This window comes from Zalophus californianus, chromosome 7, assembly GCF_009762305.2.
Source record: "Zalophus californianus isolate mZalCal1 chromosome 7, mZalCal1.pri.v2, whole genome shotgun sequence".
In the NCBI taxonomy this organism is placed as follows: domain Eukaryota; kingdom Metazoa; phylum Chordata; class Mammalia; order Carnivora; family Otariidae; genus Zalophus; species Zalophus californianus.
The window spans coordinates 113,309,654-113,328,114 of record NC_045601.1 but is presented as its reverse complement, the minus strand read 5'-3'; the positions used below and the strand labels follow the sequence as shown (position 1 = coordinate 113,328,114).

Genomic DNA, 18,461 nt, shown 5'->3' with positions numbered 1-18,461 from the left:
GGGACCCAGGCTCCTCTTTCTTGCTGTTCTACCATTTTCATTCAGCCTCTGGTTTCCTTCTTGTGATCCAAGACAGTTATTTGTGCTCTAGCCGTCATGTCTGTATTCCATCCAGTATGGAGGAAGAAAGGAAGAAAGGCATACTCCTTCCATTTCAGCACGCTTCCCAAAGTCATATGCAGTGCTTGGGTTTGAATCTCTTCTATCTGCACTTGGTCATATGGCCATAGCTAGCCGCAAGTGAGGCTGGAAGCCCGGGTGGCCGGTACCCTTTAGGGGTCCCTTCAGCAAGAAGTAAAGGGAAACAGTTATTTGTGGACAGCTTGCAATTTTTGCTACCCGCAGCCTCCATGTTTCACTGACTCCTTTTCTCCCCACACCCGGCCACGCTTTTGTCTCAGTTGGCAGCGTTTCCTGACTCCGAAGTCAGAAATGCTAAGAATTGGGCATGAGTCTCAGCCTTCTATATCCAGTGAGTTACAAAGCTCTCATGATTTTCGCAATGTTTCTTGAATCTGCCTCCCTCTCCATTCTCCTGTGACTGCCCTGGGTCAGGCCTGGATTGCTGAAATGGCCAAGCATGTTTTTCCTTCTCTGGTTTTATCCTTTCACATCTACCTTACACACCGTTCAGACACAGACCGGCCCGTGTAGCTCCTCTGCTTAAAGCCCTTCAGTAACATCCCATCACGTACAGGTTCAAGTGGCCGGGTTATCTAGCTCGTGCAAGGCCCTGTGGGATCTGCTCCCTCCTCACCCCTTCAACTCAGCCCTCCCACATTGACATTTGTCGTCTAAAGCCTGTCCTGCACCATCTCCTTCTTCTCCCCTGGGCTAATCCTCATGCATCCTTTACAGAAGGAATCCTGCCCCTCGCTCTCCCCTTGCCCACGTCACCCCAATAGTGCTCTTTCCATGACCCTGTACATTTCTTTTGTAGCACTTTACCATACTGGTTATCGTTTGTGTTGTCTTCTTGCTCTCTGCCACCAGATTATAGGATTCTTTGAGACCAGAGACTATTTTAAACATCTTATATACCCATTGCTTTCATTTTGATGTCCAAAATAGGCCTTTCATACGTGTCTAGATGAATGACAGAATGAAAATGTCACTACAACTTTGTCCAAGACATTTGGGGATTAGTATGGCTTTGCTACACTTGGCCACCAGAGGGCAGTGAATTACAATATTTTGATGCTGTGCTGGGTTAGCCAGAAGTTTTCTCTCTTCTAAGGGATGGACAGCACGTATTCATTGAGCGTCTATACTGGGCACTGGGGATATGAACCATAAGTAAATCAAGTAGACAAAAATCACTGACTTTTACTTCCAGGTATTTATTCAAGGAAAATGAAAGCTTACAGTTTCCAAAAGACTGTATAAATATTTATAGCAACTTTATTCTTATAGACAAAAATTGGAACCAGCCTAAATAACCTGATACAGGAAAATTCAATAGATTCGTACTAAGCAAAAAAAAAAAAAAAAAAACTATCAATAAACACAACAACGTGGAAGAAACCATCCCAAAATCACTATGTTGAACAAAAGAAGTCAGATACCAAAAATACACATTGTGTGATTCCATTTAAATGGAGTTCAAAAATAATCCATGGCCATAGAAATCAAGGCAGTGGTTGACCCTGGTTGGAGATTGGGAAGAGGCATGAGGAAATTTCTGGGGTGCTGGAAATGTTCTCTTTTTGGACTGAGGTATCTTTTACACAGTTGTATACATGGGTCACAATGGGGGCACCTGGGTGCTCAGTCATTTAAGTGTCCGCCTGTGGATTTCCTCTCAGGTCGTGATCTCAGGGTTGTGAGACTGAGCCTCATGTCAGGCTCTGTGCTGAGCATGGAGTCTGCTTGAGATTCTCTCTCTCCCTCTGCCACTCCCCGCCACCCCACTTGCACACATGATCTCTCGCTTTCAAAAAAAAAAAAGGGACTGTGCACTTATGTGTAGTCTACTGTATGTAAATTATACATAAAAAGAAACCCCTTCACGGAGCCTAACTTCTGATGAGCAGACACGGACAATGAATAGAAAAGCAGATTTTTTTGCGGGATTGTGACGAGTGCTGTGGAGAAAACTGAAGCGGGGATGATGCCCTGTTGGCAAGAGTGGTGACAGGAACAGGTTTCAAACAGGGCAGTGAGCCAGGGTCACACTGAGGAGAGGACATTGGCGCTAAGTCCTGAAGGAGGTGCGGGGCGAGCTGGGCAGTTACTTTTTTGATATTTGGCACGCAGATTTTCAGAGAAAAGGGGTTGTTGGTAAGAACCCCCACATACTCAGGCACCATGGACTCTGCCGCCAGGTCCCGGTCCTGGGCTGTTGGGGGTTAAACCCCAGCCTGTGCTCTCAGTTCCCGGGAGGCTTCCTTCTCCGCCTCATCTCCGACTCTCTGCGTGTGATACCCACCCTGTCCATCCTCTTCCTCCCTGTCTCGTGACGTGTGGAGGCCAAAGATGAAACCGGACAGACTTCTGTAGTAATGGCGGGTTTTCATTATGGGCTTAAAAGGACATTCCTTGTTTGCTTTTTTTGTTTGTTTGTTTTTAAAGATTTTATTTATTTATTTGGCAGAGAGAGAGCAGGAGAGCACAAGCAGTGGGAGCTGCAGAGGGAGAGGGAGAAGCAGGCTCCCCGCTGAGCAGGGAGCCCGATGCGGGGCTCGATCCCAGGCCCCTGGGATCATGACCTGAGCCGAAGGCAGACACTTAACCAACTGAGCCACCCAGGTGCCCCTCTTGTTTGCTTTTAAAGCATAAACTTTATATTGAAGAATAATATACTTTTTAAAAAGCACATATCTCATACATGCACAGCTCAATACATTTCCTCTAACTAGCCAGCACCTGTATCAAGTCATGGAACATTTCCAGCACTGCCGAAATCCCGGTGTTCCCTTCTAGTCCCTACCCCTCAGAGGTAACTACTTCACTGACTTCTAACACCCCGATCAGTTTTTCCTGTTTCTAAACTTTCTATAAATTAAATCATGTAGTAACAGTATTCCATTTTCTATCTTAATGCTCTTGGTTTAGAGGGAGTTGGGGAGTGTGGTTGATGCTGAAATTTTTAGCGCCCACCTTATTTAGACGCTTTCCTTAAGATGCCTCCTGGCCCTGTCTTCGTAGATGAAGTAAGTAGCCTTGTATGTGCCAGGCAGTTGAGGACTATGGGAGGCTCTTCACAGTAACACACATCTCTGTGGAGACAGCCCCGCCAGAAGGCTGAGCTGAACCACTTTGAGCTGACGCTTGAGAGCAGTGTATGCGTGTGGTGGAATGTCCAGGGCTGGATTTCCTGTCTCAGAGGAGGGAAGTTCTCCAAGGGCAAATTGTGGCTTATCATCTCTGGGACTTTCAGACCTCGCCTGCCCTCTCCCTGGCAGTGAGCTGAGTGACATGTGCGTGCCTGCCTGCTGGCTCTGTCTCTCTGGCATCTGACCCAGAATAAGTGAGAAATTGTAACCGAGGAGAAATTGTGATAGCTAACATATGCAAGATGTTTGAGCCTAGATGAAAAGCCTCTGAGCAGCTGACATTGGGGGCCCTGGACTCCCCAGAGCCTATTCACATCACGGTGTCTTGGTGACATGCTGCCTGTCCCTGTGAGTGGTCTCTGGGCAGGTCCTAGAAGAGTAAGTGTGCTGGACTGGGCCCTTCTTTGGCCCCATCACCTGAATACTTGTATGGTCTGTGTTTATACGATCTGGGGTCCTAGAGCCTGTGCCAAGAGGCTGAGTTAACCAGCAGTCACAAATGTTTGCTAAGTAAAAGTAATACAGGAACCTGAGGAAAACAGAGAACATGTGGCAGTATGCTGTTTTTAAAATTAACTGGGGTATCATGACGCGCGTATACTCAGGCTACTCCACGCTGAGTAGGGTACAGCCAGAGATCATGTATCGTTCTGAGTTAATCCTTACCTTTTAGTCACCTCACTGACTGACAAGCACAGTGTCGGGAGGGGCTCCCTGGTCAGCTGCTTCTCTGCATCTTTGAGACAGCATGCCTCCCCTCTCACGAACCGTAACGCGGTCCTCATGAAACAGAACCGCCTCCCTGCGCATCTCTGCTCTGTAGGAGCCTCAGAAGAAGTCTTTCCTCTGACCTTCTCCCTGGACAAGACCAGCTCTCCTTACTCTTCTTTCTCTGTCAGGTCGTTTGACCTTCCAGGGATTAGCCGGGGGCCCCTCCACCCTCTCCATACTAGGTTTTGTGGTGACATCCTTGTCTCAGCTACTGCCATCATATGCTTACATGAAAATGCCAGATGAATAGTGCCCAATAGTATTTATTTATTTGAGAGAGAGAGCGAGAGAGAGAGAAATCCTAAGCTGTGGGGAGGGGCAGAGGTACAGGGAGAAGCAGACTCCCCACTGAGCAGGGAGCCCAAGACCAGGCTGGATCCCAGGACACTGAGATCATGACCTGAGCCAAAGGCAGACATCCAACTGACTGAGCCACCCCAGCGCCCCCAATAATACGTTTATATAGCACTTAAGAATGATTACATTTAGATGTATGACCCTAATTTTATTTTTTTCTTTTTGTCAGTTTACTTTTGTGTTCAGAAAACATTACGTAAGTTATTCTTATGCATCTGGTCTTAAAAAAATAAAAACAGAAATCAGGTAAACCCGAGGCTTTGGGAAATAGAAAGGCTGTCTGCATTCTGATGCTTCGAACCTTCTCCTGTCTGCCAGTCGGGCTGAATCATTCTGACCCAACAGATCACAAAATCTAGAAGTTGCCGTGCAATCACAGATGGTTCCTGGGAAGTGCCTAGAGCAGCAAAGAGACAAGTTACTCTTGTCAGTTTAAGCAGAACCAGTTCTTCCCAGAGCTGTAGGGGAGTATTCGAGGCATTTACAAGGCTGATTTCAGGCCCAGGACTTGGAGTTCTCAGAAAAATAAACACTTGACTGGAGTCACCGCTCAAGTACATTTTATCTGCTAATAAATGGGCATGTTCTCGTCAAGCCCAGAGTCGGCAATTTGATTCTTATAAAGAGCTTTTGGGCTTCCTCTTTTTGGATGCTTTGCCTTTTAAAATAGCCGTAAAATATCCTTAAAATCTCATTGCCTCCAGTCTGAGTCCTGTCTGTTGTATGCTCCATAATGACAACCGAAGACGCTGCCCTCATTTGAGACTGCATTGCTGGCATGGTTTCCCATTCCAGCTTCAATTATATGTTGAATTTTCTCAAGTGGAATGTTTAATGATCCTTCTGAACAGACTGTTTATGCTGAATGAAGCTCTTCAGAGAGCATTTGGGCCTCCCTTTCTCTGCTGCTTTTTGCTGGTGCACTCAGCTCACAGTTTTTGACTGAATGTGTGAATTTTATCCTCCCAGCAGGCAGAACACTAGAACTAAACTCTCCTCCCACTCCCTGAAAGGCTGCTGAACTCGCTGTCTGTGAAAGCAAAGGGCTAATGGGCAGGCCGGGCATCAGGGCAGCACATGGGGAGACAAGAGCCCCCAAGGAGGGCTCAGCATCTTGTCTGTTGGTCCCTTTGCTCCTTGGACAGCTCAAGGTTTGGAATTGGTACAGTTACTGAGAGTGGCATCTTACCGATTTAAGACCTCATGTTGTTAGATTTTCCTCCTTTAGACCGAATGGTGGAAATGGAAAGCTTCGAAAATTGACTTATTTTTAAGGTACATGTTGTGATTAGGTTAAATTTGGCTGCAAATAAGAGATCCAAAAAAACAGAGGCTTAAGAAGAGATAGAAGGTTATTTGTTCCTCATTTAATGACAATGGTACTAGCTAACATTTACATAATGCTAATTTTGTGCCAGGCAGGGTTGTTCGCACCTTTCCTGTATTAACTTACTGGTAGGGTATCACCACCTTAACCAAGGAGGCTTTGAGGCACCCAAGTGAGGTCATTTGCCCGAAGCCACATACCTAGTGAGTGACAGAGCCAGGATCTGAGTCTGGCTCCAGAGTCTCTACTCTCAGTCCCATGCTGTTCTGTCTGACAAAAAACCCACAGGCTGCCAGGGCCAATCCCCATTGTTCTTGGGGACCCAGACTCCTTCTCCCTTGTCGCCCTTGCCAGTTACATTTCCACTGCAGTGTTCTGGAATTGTAGAGTGCCCAGGTTGGGGAAGACTCCTCAGATTCTTAGGGAGTTCTGGGTGTTCATTTGGGAAATGTGTGTGGGAGTAGCGGGAGTGGTTTTTGTCTGGAGCCTTTCTCATGGGTTTCACAGTTTTCCTATAAGCCTCTTCTCTCAGAAAGAGGGGGCTGCTGCCTAGGACAGGTTGGAGCAGCTGTGGTCACTTAAGGGAATGGCACTGTCCTCGCATACTGCTGGCCCAGCCCTGGAGAGTGGGCTGGCGGAACCTGTGGGTCAGGTTGTCTGTGGTGGTGGTGGGAGTTGGGAGGTGACCGGAAATCCGTCCCCAGGGAGGGGTGGTGCGGATATGTAACGTGGTGGAGGTGCATGTGGTGCACCACGGAAGCATCTCGGAAATGTAATACGGAAGCCAAGAGAAAAAGGAAGATTCTGAACTGGGACTTAGAGCTCAGTAGTATTTAACTAAATTCACAGTATGTATATATTACAGAGTAAGTGTTACAGTTGGGGGTGTGGTGGAGGGGAAGATGATATTTCTTGGACTTTTTTTTTTTAATGTGATTTCCCAAGTGGACCTTTATATGTTATCTGAAGTCTTAGTTTCTGCAAGCTTAGTGTTAGTTTACAAAATCCTTATTCCTTTTTAATGATAAAAGGCAACTATAGTCAATTGTAGCCCCTTTTTTCCTAAAATAATATGCCTTTTTTTCCTGACTATAAAAATTATGCTTATTGTAGAAATTTTGAAAAGTCTAGTAAAGCTTGAAGAAAATAAAAATCTTTTATCCCTACTGGAATAAACACTGTAAACCGGGGCGCCTGGGTGGCTCAGTCATTAAACGTCTGCCTTTGGCTTGGGTCATGATCCTGGGGTCCTGGGATCGAGCCCTGCATTGGGCTCCCTGCTCTGCGGGGAGCCTGCTTCTCCCTCTCCCGCTCCCCCTGTTTGTGTTCCCTCTCTCGCTGTGTCTCTCTGTCAAATAAATGAATAAAATCTTTAAAAAAATAAAAATAAAAAAACACTGTAAACCTTGTGATATATTTTGTCTTTCCTCTGTGCTTATATAAGCACTCATAAATATTGTATGTACAGTAGCTGAGAGTATACCATAAATAATTTTGTATCTTGCTCTTTTCCCTTAAAACTGTGACTTTCCTGTGTCATTACAAATTCTTAATAAACTTCATCTGAAAGAAACTGTATTGTACCTACTGTGTGCCAGATACCATTGTTAGCACTTGACATGGATTAACTGTGGCCGTACTTCGAGTCAGACTTTTAGGTTGTTTCTAGCATTATAGTTTTTCTGACAAAGCACCGCACCCTCCCCAAAAAGGTTTTTTATTACCCCTTGATGTCCATTTAAAAATGCAGTTTATACAGGATGAAAATCCAAGAATTGTTACACATTGCCCCAACGGGGGTCACTCGTAGGTCTTAGTAATAATTCTCATAAATGAAAGGGCTGGATTCTGAATATGTTTTGTCAGGTACCTGTGTCTCTGCAGCACCAGGGACTGCAGTGAATGTCCTGTTTTCAAAATAGGGCTCTGGGTCTAAAGAGAAAAGCCGCCTTTGTCACAGAACTCAAGCCTGAACATTTCCTCGTGTGGCCTCGGCCGAGCACACAGGGGCCTGTGGGTTGAGGCAGCCCATCGTGTTGGGCAAGGAGAGCCTTTCTTAGTACTTCCACTTCTGTGGCAGGAAGGAAACCTCCCATGGCCTTTTTCTTCTTCAGGGTTCTAGAAGACTCTTGATGTTGTCCCCACTTGGATTTCCGACCAGATAGACTACCTCTCACTACTGTTACTTAGTGTGGGGTTTCCATGAGAATCTAATAGATGATCCTCTTTAAAAGAGGTCCGGTGGCTAAAGAAGCCTGGAAAGTGCTGTATAAATAGGGTTAAACAGATTTACTTAATGAAGAATTTGTTATAACTCCTCACGTCCTTCTGTATGCTGTGATCTTTGTGACTCTCCATGATGAGGTATGTGAGGCACCATTTCTCAACCATATTCGTCTATGGAACCCCCTTCTTTTGGAGTATCCTATCATTTTGATGTTTTATGGAACCCTGCTTAGGAATCCAAGAATTGTACCAACTTCTAAATCCCAGAAGCCCCCACAGCTTTTGCCCATCTGCCCCACGTGCTCATCTTCATTTCTGAGTGGTAAGACCGTGGGTCTGCCTTGTCAGAATATGGAGATTTGGTCTTTAAAATGAACCATGGGGGCCATTTGGCCCCAGCTTTCTCACTACATACAAGTGTGAGTGTGCCAGACAGCTTACTGAATTTCTGAAATCAAAGAATTTTTTCAGACCATCTCCGAGGGTCTGGGTAAAGCTCATTGAGCATGAGGCCTGAAATACCTTTTTCTAAAACTGAATGAACAAATGCAGAAGAGAAAGGTATGTTGGATCCAGGGGAATTGGCGTGAGAAATGGCCTGTTCCGTGTTGTAATGAGGTCCTCAAGCACTTTCCTGGGACACACTTGCCCACCTGACCAGGGGAGGAGGAGGGCAGGCCCTTGTTCCTGGGGATCAGGTTAGCTGGGCTCTCCCCTGGCCTTAAGGACCCTGTTGAAGATCCTAGACTCTGTCTTTCTCCATTTTTTAGAGAAGACCTCTGGACTTTCTTCTCCTTTTGTTTTACAGAAGAGGATGTGGAGAACTTTGATGTGACCAATTTGTCTCAGGACATGCTTCGAAGCATTGAAGCCGACAGCTTTTGGTGCATGAGCAAGCTGCTAGATGGGATCCAGGTGAGCCGGATCTGCCCTTGTGGGTGGCCTGGGTCGAGGGGGTCCCCGCAGGCCTTTGAGGCCCTTCCTGCCCTTCTGCATCATGCAGGGTCCCCCACCCAGCATGCCTCTTCCTCGTTTCGGTCCATCCATCTTCACCTGTTTTGTTAACTTTATAGCTTTCCCCCAAAGGCAGTGGTCCAGCATCACCGGGAGTCTAAGGAAGTCTCTGTGTTCCCCTGGCTTTGTCCTCAGAGTGTGCCGCTCCTTTCCACTAGACACCCCGAGCCAGGTGGTGTGCCCCTACATTGCAAGGCTCTGTCAGGCTCTCTCCACACTCTGCTGTTCTATTTATTCCTTTGTTCCTCAGAACGCTGGTAGCAGCTTTGGAAAAACCGCCCGTGCTTTTTTTTTTTAAGATTTCATTTATTTATTTGGCAGAGAGAGACATAGCGAGAGAGGGAACACAAGCAGGGGGAGTGGGAGAGGGAGAAGCAGGGTTCCCGCCGAGCAGGGAGCCCGATGTGGGGCTCAATCCCAGGTCCCTGGGATCATGACCCAAGCCGAAGGCAGACGCTTAACCACTGAGCCATCCAGGCGCCCCAAAACCGCCTGTGCTTTTAAATGTGTTTCAGTGAACTTGAGAGCAGTAGCACAGCTTTGGAGTCTGTTCATCCTGGGCTCTCTGTCATTTGCAGGATAACTACACCTTTGCACAACCAGGGATCCAGAAGAAGGTCAAGGCGCTGGAAGAGCTTGTCAGCCGGATTGATGGTAGGTGGGAGGAAGAGGAATTCTCTGGCATAAAGCACGTATGATTCTGACACAAGCCAGTGGTGCTGGTGGGGCCTCTCCTCAGCCCCCTGCCTTGCCACGAGCCTCCAATTCTGTGCCATTGGCTGTACCACGTCCTTTGGCATCTTGGCAGGAAGGGGAGGGGAGAGCTCTGCTGGCACCTCAAGTTCTTCTTTCTCCTTTGCATTCTGTCACCAAGTTCTACCAAGTCTCCCTTCACATTCACCTTTTTTTTTTCTTTTTTTCCTCTCCCTTAACCACCCCCCCCCTTTTTTCTTTTCAAATTCACCCTTTCTGCTCCATTTCCCTAGCCACAGCTCTGGTCCAGCCATGCCTGGATTTCTGCAGCTTCTTTCTAGAAAGACTTGCCTCCTCCAGATTCTTTCCTCTTCCAAACCTTCTGTTGCACAACTGCATCGTTCTAAAGCACTGTCCTGGTCACGTCCCTCTCTTGCTCAGAAGCCTCCTGTGGCTCTCCATTGCTTTTAGCGTCAAGCTGTAGTCTGACCTTGTCCTTGACGTGGTGATGTCACTCAGGACTCCTGGGCTTGATGCGCAGTCCTCAGGTCTGACTGATACCCTGGCAGGCCTTTTCTACAGCAACCTGGGACCTGTTTGGGCAGGGAGGGAGACATGGCTCTTCCTAAAGCAGGGTGTCTTTGAGGAGCAGGAGCCTCGCAGTCATTCCTCAGCTCTGGCTTGGGATCCCAGACTCTAGAACTAAAAGGCAACTCGGGGAGCCCTGCTTTTTGCTGATAAAGAAACCGAGACCCAGCAAGAGACGTTGGAATTAAGTTTCATAAGGATAGCCTAGCACCTCACAGCGAAGTCTTCTGCTAAGTGGGCTCTGTAGCACCAGCTAAGTTGTAAAGCTTTTTTAGGACTCCGCCAGATACTGCACAACTAAGAAATCTCATTCCTGGCTTTTTATCAGGGATTTTGTGCTTCACCAGAGCAATGGCTTCCCCGCCCCACCCCCACCCCCCTGACAAAAACTGCGTGTCTTTCCCTCTTCCCCAGCTTCTCTTTTCCTGAAAACCTTCCCTGATTTGTTCCACTCATTCCAGCTTCCTTTTATGACTTTGGATTTCAGTCTTCCCATCTTGTTTGCTGGTTTACAGTGGTTTCTGATACGTCGTCCGTAGGATGTTTTTTCCTCTCTGTCTGGCCAGCTGTTAGCCCAGCGTGGGGCCCACACGCAGCTCCTTGCACCCCTCGTCCCAGGTTCCCGGGGCAGAGGCTGCGGTTTCTGCCACCATCCGCGTCATCCTTGTTTGCCCTCGCAAGTACCTGATCAGTAAAGGCTTAGTACTTGAGGACAGGGGATTTATGAATGTCTGTGTCCTTATTGTTTCATTGAGTTACACAAGTAATATGCATTAGAAAAATTAAAACAATTTGGAAAAATACAAAATAAAAAATAAACATCCTCCCCCTTCCTTAAATTCTCTTCCCCAGAAATAACCATTGTTATTATTCTTTCAAAAAATTATATTATGTATTTACCACATGCCAGGTGCTGTTGTAAGCACTTTTGTTTTCTCATTTTATCCTCCCCCAAACCTTCTGAGGTATGAATGATTATCTGCATTTTATAGATTAGGAGACTGAGGAGGATAATAATTTTTTAAAAATGCTAGTAAGCACTGTTTAAAGGGCTGTCATGTAGAACAGGGATCCGGTTGGTTTAGGGTTGTTCCAGAGCACCACACAAACACCGAGGGTGGGAGTCAGGAAGGAGCTGGTTTCTATTGAATACAGCGAAGCACTTTCTGGTGAATCACTTAATACATCAGTGGGAGAGGCTGCCCTTGCTGGAGTCAGTGAACCTCATTCTCTGGCAGTGTTTAAGTCCCTGCTGGCTGCCATCTGTCAGGGATGCTGAGGCGGAAGTCCTCACCGGCGGGAGGATGGCCAAGGTGACCCCCACGGTTCTTTTCCATTTTGGCTCCTCCTCTCAAGAGTTAATAGGGTCAAGCAGCCAAGTGGACCTCACGTCTGCCGCTTTATGGCGAGAGCAGGCCTGTGAGGGAAGAAAGGTACCTAGAACATGGATGTTAAAATTGTCTCACTACGTGTGGGGCTGCGTTAGCCAGGCAGTGTGGCTGTAAGATGGTGGAAGCAAGCCTAAAGGATGGTCAGATGCCTGTTTGGCCCTTCTATGCCGGGCTTCCCCAGGAAGAGGGGGGAGAAAGAGATGGAAACTGCCTTTGTAGCTCATGTGACTCTCTCAGGGTCCAGTCCCCTAGGTTGAACCCTTGGGGCCAATGACGCTTTCTGTTTCAGAGCAGGTACATAATCACTTCAGGAGGTACGAGGTCGAATACCTACAGTTTGCCTTTCGTTGGATGAACAACCTGCTCATGCGGGAGCTTCCCCTTCGCTGCACCATCCGCCTATGGGACACATACCAGGTATGAAGGGACCCCTGCCCACTCCATGCCAGGCTGTCCCTGAGGCGCCCAGCTCCCCGCCCTGCTGGAGTGTGCTGCTCAAAAGCCCCTCCCCCCTTTCTATTTCTGTGTCTGCCTCAGTCTCATGGGCAGGGCCGCTGCAGAATCTGCTCCGGCCTCTGTGTGCCCAGCCATGAAAGGAGTGCTGTGCTGTGTGCCCACCTTGCAGCAGGATTGGAACCGAGAGGCCTAGAGCCGGCTCTTTGTCAGGGCTTGGAGACCTAACAGTTCTTTCCCTTCCCAGTCTGAACCAGAAGGGTTCTCCCACTTTCATCTCTACGTGTGTGCAGCCTTCTTGATCAAGTGGAGAAAAGAGATCTTGGATGAGGAGGACTTTCAGGTGAGTGGCCAGGAGCCCAGCCTGGGCTAGGATGAGCATCAGAGTGGGAGTTATCCCATCCGTGGGGCTGTACAGATAGAAGGGGCCACGGCAGGTACGTGGCTGGGAAGAGGGAAGCAGACAGGCTGCTCAGAAGAGGTTGCCCCTCCTGATTGGCAGAACGGCCAAGTCAGTGGGCCCCAGAGTTCTTCGGTGTGAAAAAGGGTCTTAGGGCCAGAGATGCTGCAGAACATGTAGACAGGCCTAAGAGATATTTCATTCATTCATTGAGAAGCATTTGCTGAATGCTTGCCCTGTGCTGGGCACTATTGAAGGCATAGGATATATTGAGAAGTAAGTCAGACAGAGATCTCTTTTCCCACAGAGCTTACATGCTAGTTGGGAAAGAGACTTAACAGTAAACAAGAACATAGTAAATTAGACAGAATGTTAGGTGATTTTTTTTTTCAATGTAGAGCAGGATAAAGGGATTGTTAGGTGATAGGGAAGGGACAGTTTACAATTTCAAAAAAAGTACGGTAGGCTCACTGAGGTGACATTTGAGCCAAGGCTCCGGGAAGGTGAGAGAGTGAGTCACGGACATCTGGGGCAAGAGTGTCCAAGCAGAAGGAACAGACAGTGCAAAGGCCTGAAGGCGGTGGTATGCCTGGGCTACTTGTGGAATCATGGCGGTGGCCACTGTGGCCTGGAGCACAGGGGTCCAGATGAAGAGGAGGGAAAGGTGAGGCCAAAGAAGTCACAAGGGACCCAGATCATAGAGGACTTTGTAGCCACTTGGGCTTTTACTCTGAGTGGACAGGGAGCCCTAAGAGGGTGTTAAGCAGAGGAGGGACATGATCTGACTTATATTTTCAAAGGCTCACTCTGGCTTCTACGGAGGTGGTGGGTATGGACATAGGTGGGAGCAGGGAGACCAGGCGGGAGGCTGTTAGAGTCCTCCAGGGGAGACACGAGGGTGGCTTGGACCCGCATGGCGGCAGTGGAGGTGTGGCAAGTGGGTAGATCGTGCATATATTTTGTAAATAGAGCCAACAGGATTTTCTGATGAACTGGGTATAGCTTAGGACAGAAAGGCATGAGTCAAGATGACTGAGTTCATGTGAAAGCTGTAGGAGGAGCAGGTTTGGGGAGGACTTTCAGGAGTTCAGTTTTGGGCATGTTGAATTTGAAATGCTATTAGACACCCAAACGGAGATCTAGGTAGGCAAATAAATGTTAACGAGGCTGGAGCTCAAAAGAGAGAGAGAGGTCTGGGCTGGACACGTATGTTGAGGAGCCTCTGGCTAGACGGTCCTTAAAGCCGGGACAGTAGATGAACCCCCCTAAAGAAGTGGGTGTGGACAGAGGAGAGGAGAGGCCCGGGCCTGAGCCCGGGCACACCGTCGCGAGGAGGCTGAGGGGGCTGCCAGGGAGAGTGGGGCGTTGTCCGGGAAGCCTTGGCTGGGGATGTGAGGAAGACTGGGGGCGCGCGTCAGCAGTGCGCAGCCGGGCCGCTGCTCCAGGAGGTCCAGGAAGAGGAGAACGGGGGCTGGGGGATCGAGGAGATGGACTGCAAGGCTCTGCAGTCTACAGGGACAGGACTGGAGCTGCTCATGGTCGTTCTCTCTGGGGACAGCTGGGGGCTTTTCTTTCTCCACTTTGCACATTTCTGAACTGAGAGGTTTCCTTTTTCTTTCTTTCTTAATGGGCATATATGTCTTTTAAGAGCAGGGAGGGGAAAGCCAGAGAAGGTGGAACGTTCTTCTGAGCTCTAACTAATAACATAGGTGTTCTCAAGAGCAGCAGCTCCCCGTGATCCCGGAGCCCCTGCGCTGTGCCTCTCCGTGCAGAGTCTGATCCGTGGATGGATGGAGAGGCAGGACCCAGCTTGCCCACGTTAGGGCTCCGGGCGGAAGAGGGCAGAGTGGACTTCTGGAAGTAGACACTAGCTGTGGTGCGGAGGCCGCAGGCAGCTGAGGAAGAGCCATGGCTTCTGCCAGCCAGCCGTGTGTGCAGCGTCCTAGGATAAATGAGCACGGGGGACTGGAACCGCCGTGTGCTCGGCTAAGCTATCAGTTTTGATCCTGTGGTTGAAGTGGAGCAGGCTATCAAGAGCATGAAGTCTAATTTAGTTCTCATGAGCCAGGCTCAGAGGGCCTTGTCATATGTGATAAAAGTGCTTCCCAGATTAGCTCAGAGAGGTGGAGGTGATTCCTGGAATGCCTTTTAGCGATTCACAATATTGGCAGAGCACAGGACCATAATAGTCGATGCCTTTAAACCTATGTTAGACACAGAGATGTTCTTCTTCACTGGGTTGCATATTTGATTATCTGACCGATTTGAGGTCTTTTGTGCCATAACCCACGGAAGGACAATGTGGATTTGTGCCTGCTGCTGTATTAACACCTCAGGCGGCCTACTGGAGGAGTGTCACTTCTTCCTTTTAGACAAAATAGAATGGGCAGTTAAACTAGATGATCTGCAAAGTGCCTCCTAGCCCCGTAGTTCCTTAATTGTATGGCTAAGAAAAGAAAACACGTGCCTGGCTGTGTTAAGATAGGCAGGCGGTGTCCCTTAGGGGACAGAAGCATGGTGCAGGTTGGAGGAGCAGGGTGCAGGAGCATCGTGCGAGATTGTGTGAGGCTGCCCATGAGCTCTGCAGCGGACGAAGGCTGACTGCTAACGGGCCACCTGTAATGAAGTCACTGCCTCGGGACCTCTGGAAATGAATACCAGGATCCCAGGAAGCCAAACCGGCCCAGCCTGGATGAGAGAAGTTTTAGGGCTAAAAACTGTGGCGACTTGGTGCACCTGGGTGGCTCAGTCAGTTGGGTGTCTGACTCTTGGTTTCGGCTCAGGTCATGATCCCAGGGTCCTGGGTTATCGAGCCCCGCGTTGGGCTCTGCGCTCAGCGAGGAGTCTGCTGGAGAATCTCTCTCCCTCTTCCGGTCACCTAGGGAGTAAGTGGTAGATAACCAGAATCCTTATCACACACATGCATTGTGCTGCCTCTACCTTGGAGCCTGGCCGGGCACCTCCTGGGGCACTTGAGCCGAATTCAGGCAGGAGCTACTCAAGGATCCCAGGCAAGGATCTGCCACCGTTCCCAACCCTCCCACTTCCCCCTCCCCTTTCCCCTTCCCCTCCTCTCCCTGCACCTCTCAGGGCTTCCTCTGCCCTCCACCACTCCTCACCTTTCACTGACAACCCCTTGCAGACTTTCTTCTCACAAAGTAAATGTTTAACAAAAAATTGCTTGTTTTAAGACGGAGAAACAAGTGCTCCAAGGTCCTCCTTTTGATCTACTATTCTGGTTCCTGGGTTTTTCTCCTTCTACTGCCTGAAGTACCTGTGACCTCCTCATTCTTTTTCATGCCCTTCCTCCCCGGGGCTCAGAACCACCCACACTTGTCTCTGTGGGAAGGTGGGGCCCGAATGACCACCAGGCCTGAAGGCAACAGGGAGTTCTGGGCACGGGTGCAAGTTGCTGGGGCAGAGGATGTGGGCTTCTGTCTGTGACGTCCTGGAGCCCCGCCCAGGCCCAGAGAGAGCCGCCAGACTTCAGAGCCACCAGCACTCTAGGGGCTGAATGTCAGCCTCAGGAGGGGCCGGGGAGGAGGGACCCCACTCAAACCAGGTTTTGAAAAAAGTGTTCTCTCTTTCTCTCTATTTATTTATTTGAGAGAGAGAGAGAGAGAAGCAGCATGAGAGGGGAGAGGGTCAGAGGGAGAAGCAGGCTCCCCGCTGAGCCGGGAGCCCCATGTGGGACTTGATCCCAGGACTCCAGGATCATGACCTGAGCCAAAGGCAGTCACTTAACCAACTGAACCACCCAGGTACCCCATGTTCTCTCTCTTTTATTTTGAACTAATTTTGTGCTTATAAAATGTTGCAAAAATAGTCGAGTTCCCAAATAGCCCACCCATATGCACTTAATGTTTACATCTTATATGCCATACTATAATTAAGCATCCAGGAACTTCAAGTTGATAAAATATTAATCTACAGGCCTTATTTAAATTTTACCAGTTTTCCCATTAATGTTCTTTTTCTGGACCAGGGTCCAATTCAGGATCCTCATTTGGGACAATTTCTCAGTCTTTGTCTTCCTTGACAAAGAAAATTTTCAAAACTTTTGAAGAGTACTAATTAGTTATTTTATAGAATGCCCTTTACTTTGGGGTTGCCCTGTGTTTTCTTATGATGAAATTGAGGGTCATGCCTTTTGGGGAAGAAACCACAGAGATGATACGTCCTCAGGATATCCTGTCAGGAGGTACAAGGTGTTGGCATGTCTCATTCCCAATGCTTTCCATCCCTTGCCTTATGTGGGTCTACCAGGCTTCTCCACTGTAAAGTTACTATTTCTCCTTTGGTAATTAATAGGTACCTTCTGGGGAAACACTTCGATACTATATAATTCCATTGTTTTATCATTCTTTCACCCACTAATCTTAACATTCATTAACGGTTCTTGCCTGTAACAGTCATTACTGTGATGTTTGCCTAATGGAGATTTTCTATTTTTACCACTTATTCTGCATTTATTAATTGCCATTCTACTCTAAGAGAGAGCAGTGCCTGCTCTCCCCTTTATTTATTCAAGTATTTATTTATATCAGTATAGATTCATGGGTGTTTATTTTATTTCGTGGGTTATCTGACACTGTCATTATTTTGCTATTCAGGTTGTCCCAGCTTTGGCCCTTGGGTGCTCCTTAAAGTTGTCTTTTTGACCCCATCATTTTTTTAAAGATTTTATTTTAGGGGTGCCTGGGTGGCTCAGTTAAGCGTCTGCATTTGGCTTGGGTCATGATCCCAGCGTCCTAGGATCAAGCCCCATGTCGGGCTCTCTGCTCAACAGGGAGCCTGCTTCTCCCTCTCCCTCTGCCGGCCGCTCCCCTTGCTTGTGCTCTCGCTTTCTCTCTCTGTCAAATAAATAAAATCTTTTTTAAAGATTTTATTTATTTTAGAGAGAGTGTGCGTAAGCAGGGGGCAGGGCAGAGGGAGAGAGAGAATCTCAAACAGACTTCACGCTGAGCACAGAGCCTGACACAGGGCTTGATCTCAGGACCCTGAGATCACAACCTGAGCTGACATCAAGAGTCCGACGCAACCCACTAAGCCCCCCAGGCGCCATGATCCCATCATTTTTAAAGCAGTTCCTTAGTTTCTGGTGCCATGACATGTTCCTAGCTTGTATTTTCTTTGCCCCACCTTGGAATCAACCATTCTCCAAGGAGCCCCGGTTAAGCCAGTATCTTGCCACTCAAAAATATTCAGAGGTATCATGATAACTTTGGTAATAAGATGGTGGGAAAGCATGTATGTGAAGTTCAAGAAGAGGCAAAACTTTTTCATGGTTTGTATCCGGTCACTGGTTGTGGAGGGAGTATTGACTGGGGAGGAACATGAATCTTCTGGGGCCCAGAAAGTGTCCTTTATCTTGATCTGGGTGGTGGCGACATACGTAAAAATCACCCAGCTGTACACTAGTTATTGTATACAAGTTATGCCTCACTGAAAAAGTAAAAAAAAAAAAAAAAAAAAAAAAGACAGCAGAGTGCATGATAGGAGGGCACCATTCCACCACTGAAAGGTTGAGAGGAAAGTAAATGATGGAGGAAAACACACTAACACTAAAATCTGCCTAATAAATAGTTGACCAGGTAAAAACTACCCAAAACGAAATGGATACATGCTTCCTTTCTCACATAGGAATCTTGGTATTAATTGAGGATCTTGATGTTATTTGCCTCCTGGGTGCTTGAAGGGAAAAGGGTGACCATAGGATTTAAGGCTGCGGCTGTGAGGGCGGTGGCCTGCAAGAGGCTGTGTGACACTGGGTGTCAGGGGCGTGAGTGGTGACGGTGGCACAACCTTCAGTGGTGGCCGGAGAGAGTGAGGTCTGCCGTGGATATGAGCACCCTAATCATAGCTAGCAGGTCTCCCGCTTGCAGCCGTGCCCTGCCGGGGGGGGGGGGTACTGGGTGCTTCTCTGCCCCCAGCTGTGAGCCTAGAGAGAGCTCTGTCTGCCCACG

The 18,461-nt window shown here is 48.2% G+C and overlaps 1 protein-coding gene across 4 annotated transcripts in view; it reads left to right on the top strand.

Moving 5' to 3' along the window:
- The window catches only part of TBC1D22B (TBC1 domain family member 22B), a 79,908-nt gene that overhangs the window by 41,351 nt on the left and 20,096 nt on the right, over nucleotides 1-18,461 (top strand). For all 4 annotated transcript variants that reach the window (XM_027601350.2, XM_027601348.1, XM_027601349.2 and 1 more), the window contains 4 exons: nucleotides 8,765-8,871; nucleotides 9,549-9,624; nucleotides 11,932-12,059; nucleotides 12,343-12,438. In XM_027601350.2, coding sequence (XP_027457151.1) covers nucleotides 8,765-8,871; nucleotides 9,549-9,624; nucleotides 11,932-12,059; nucleotides 12,343-12,438 — 407 coding nt within the window. The remainder of the gene's footprint in view (nucleotides 1-8,764; nucleotides 8,872-9,548; nucleotides 9,625-11,931; nucleotides 12,060-12,342; nucleotides 12,439-18,461) is intronic.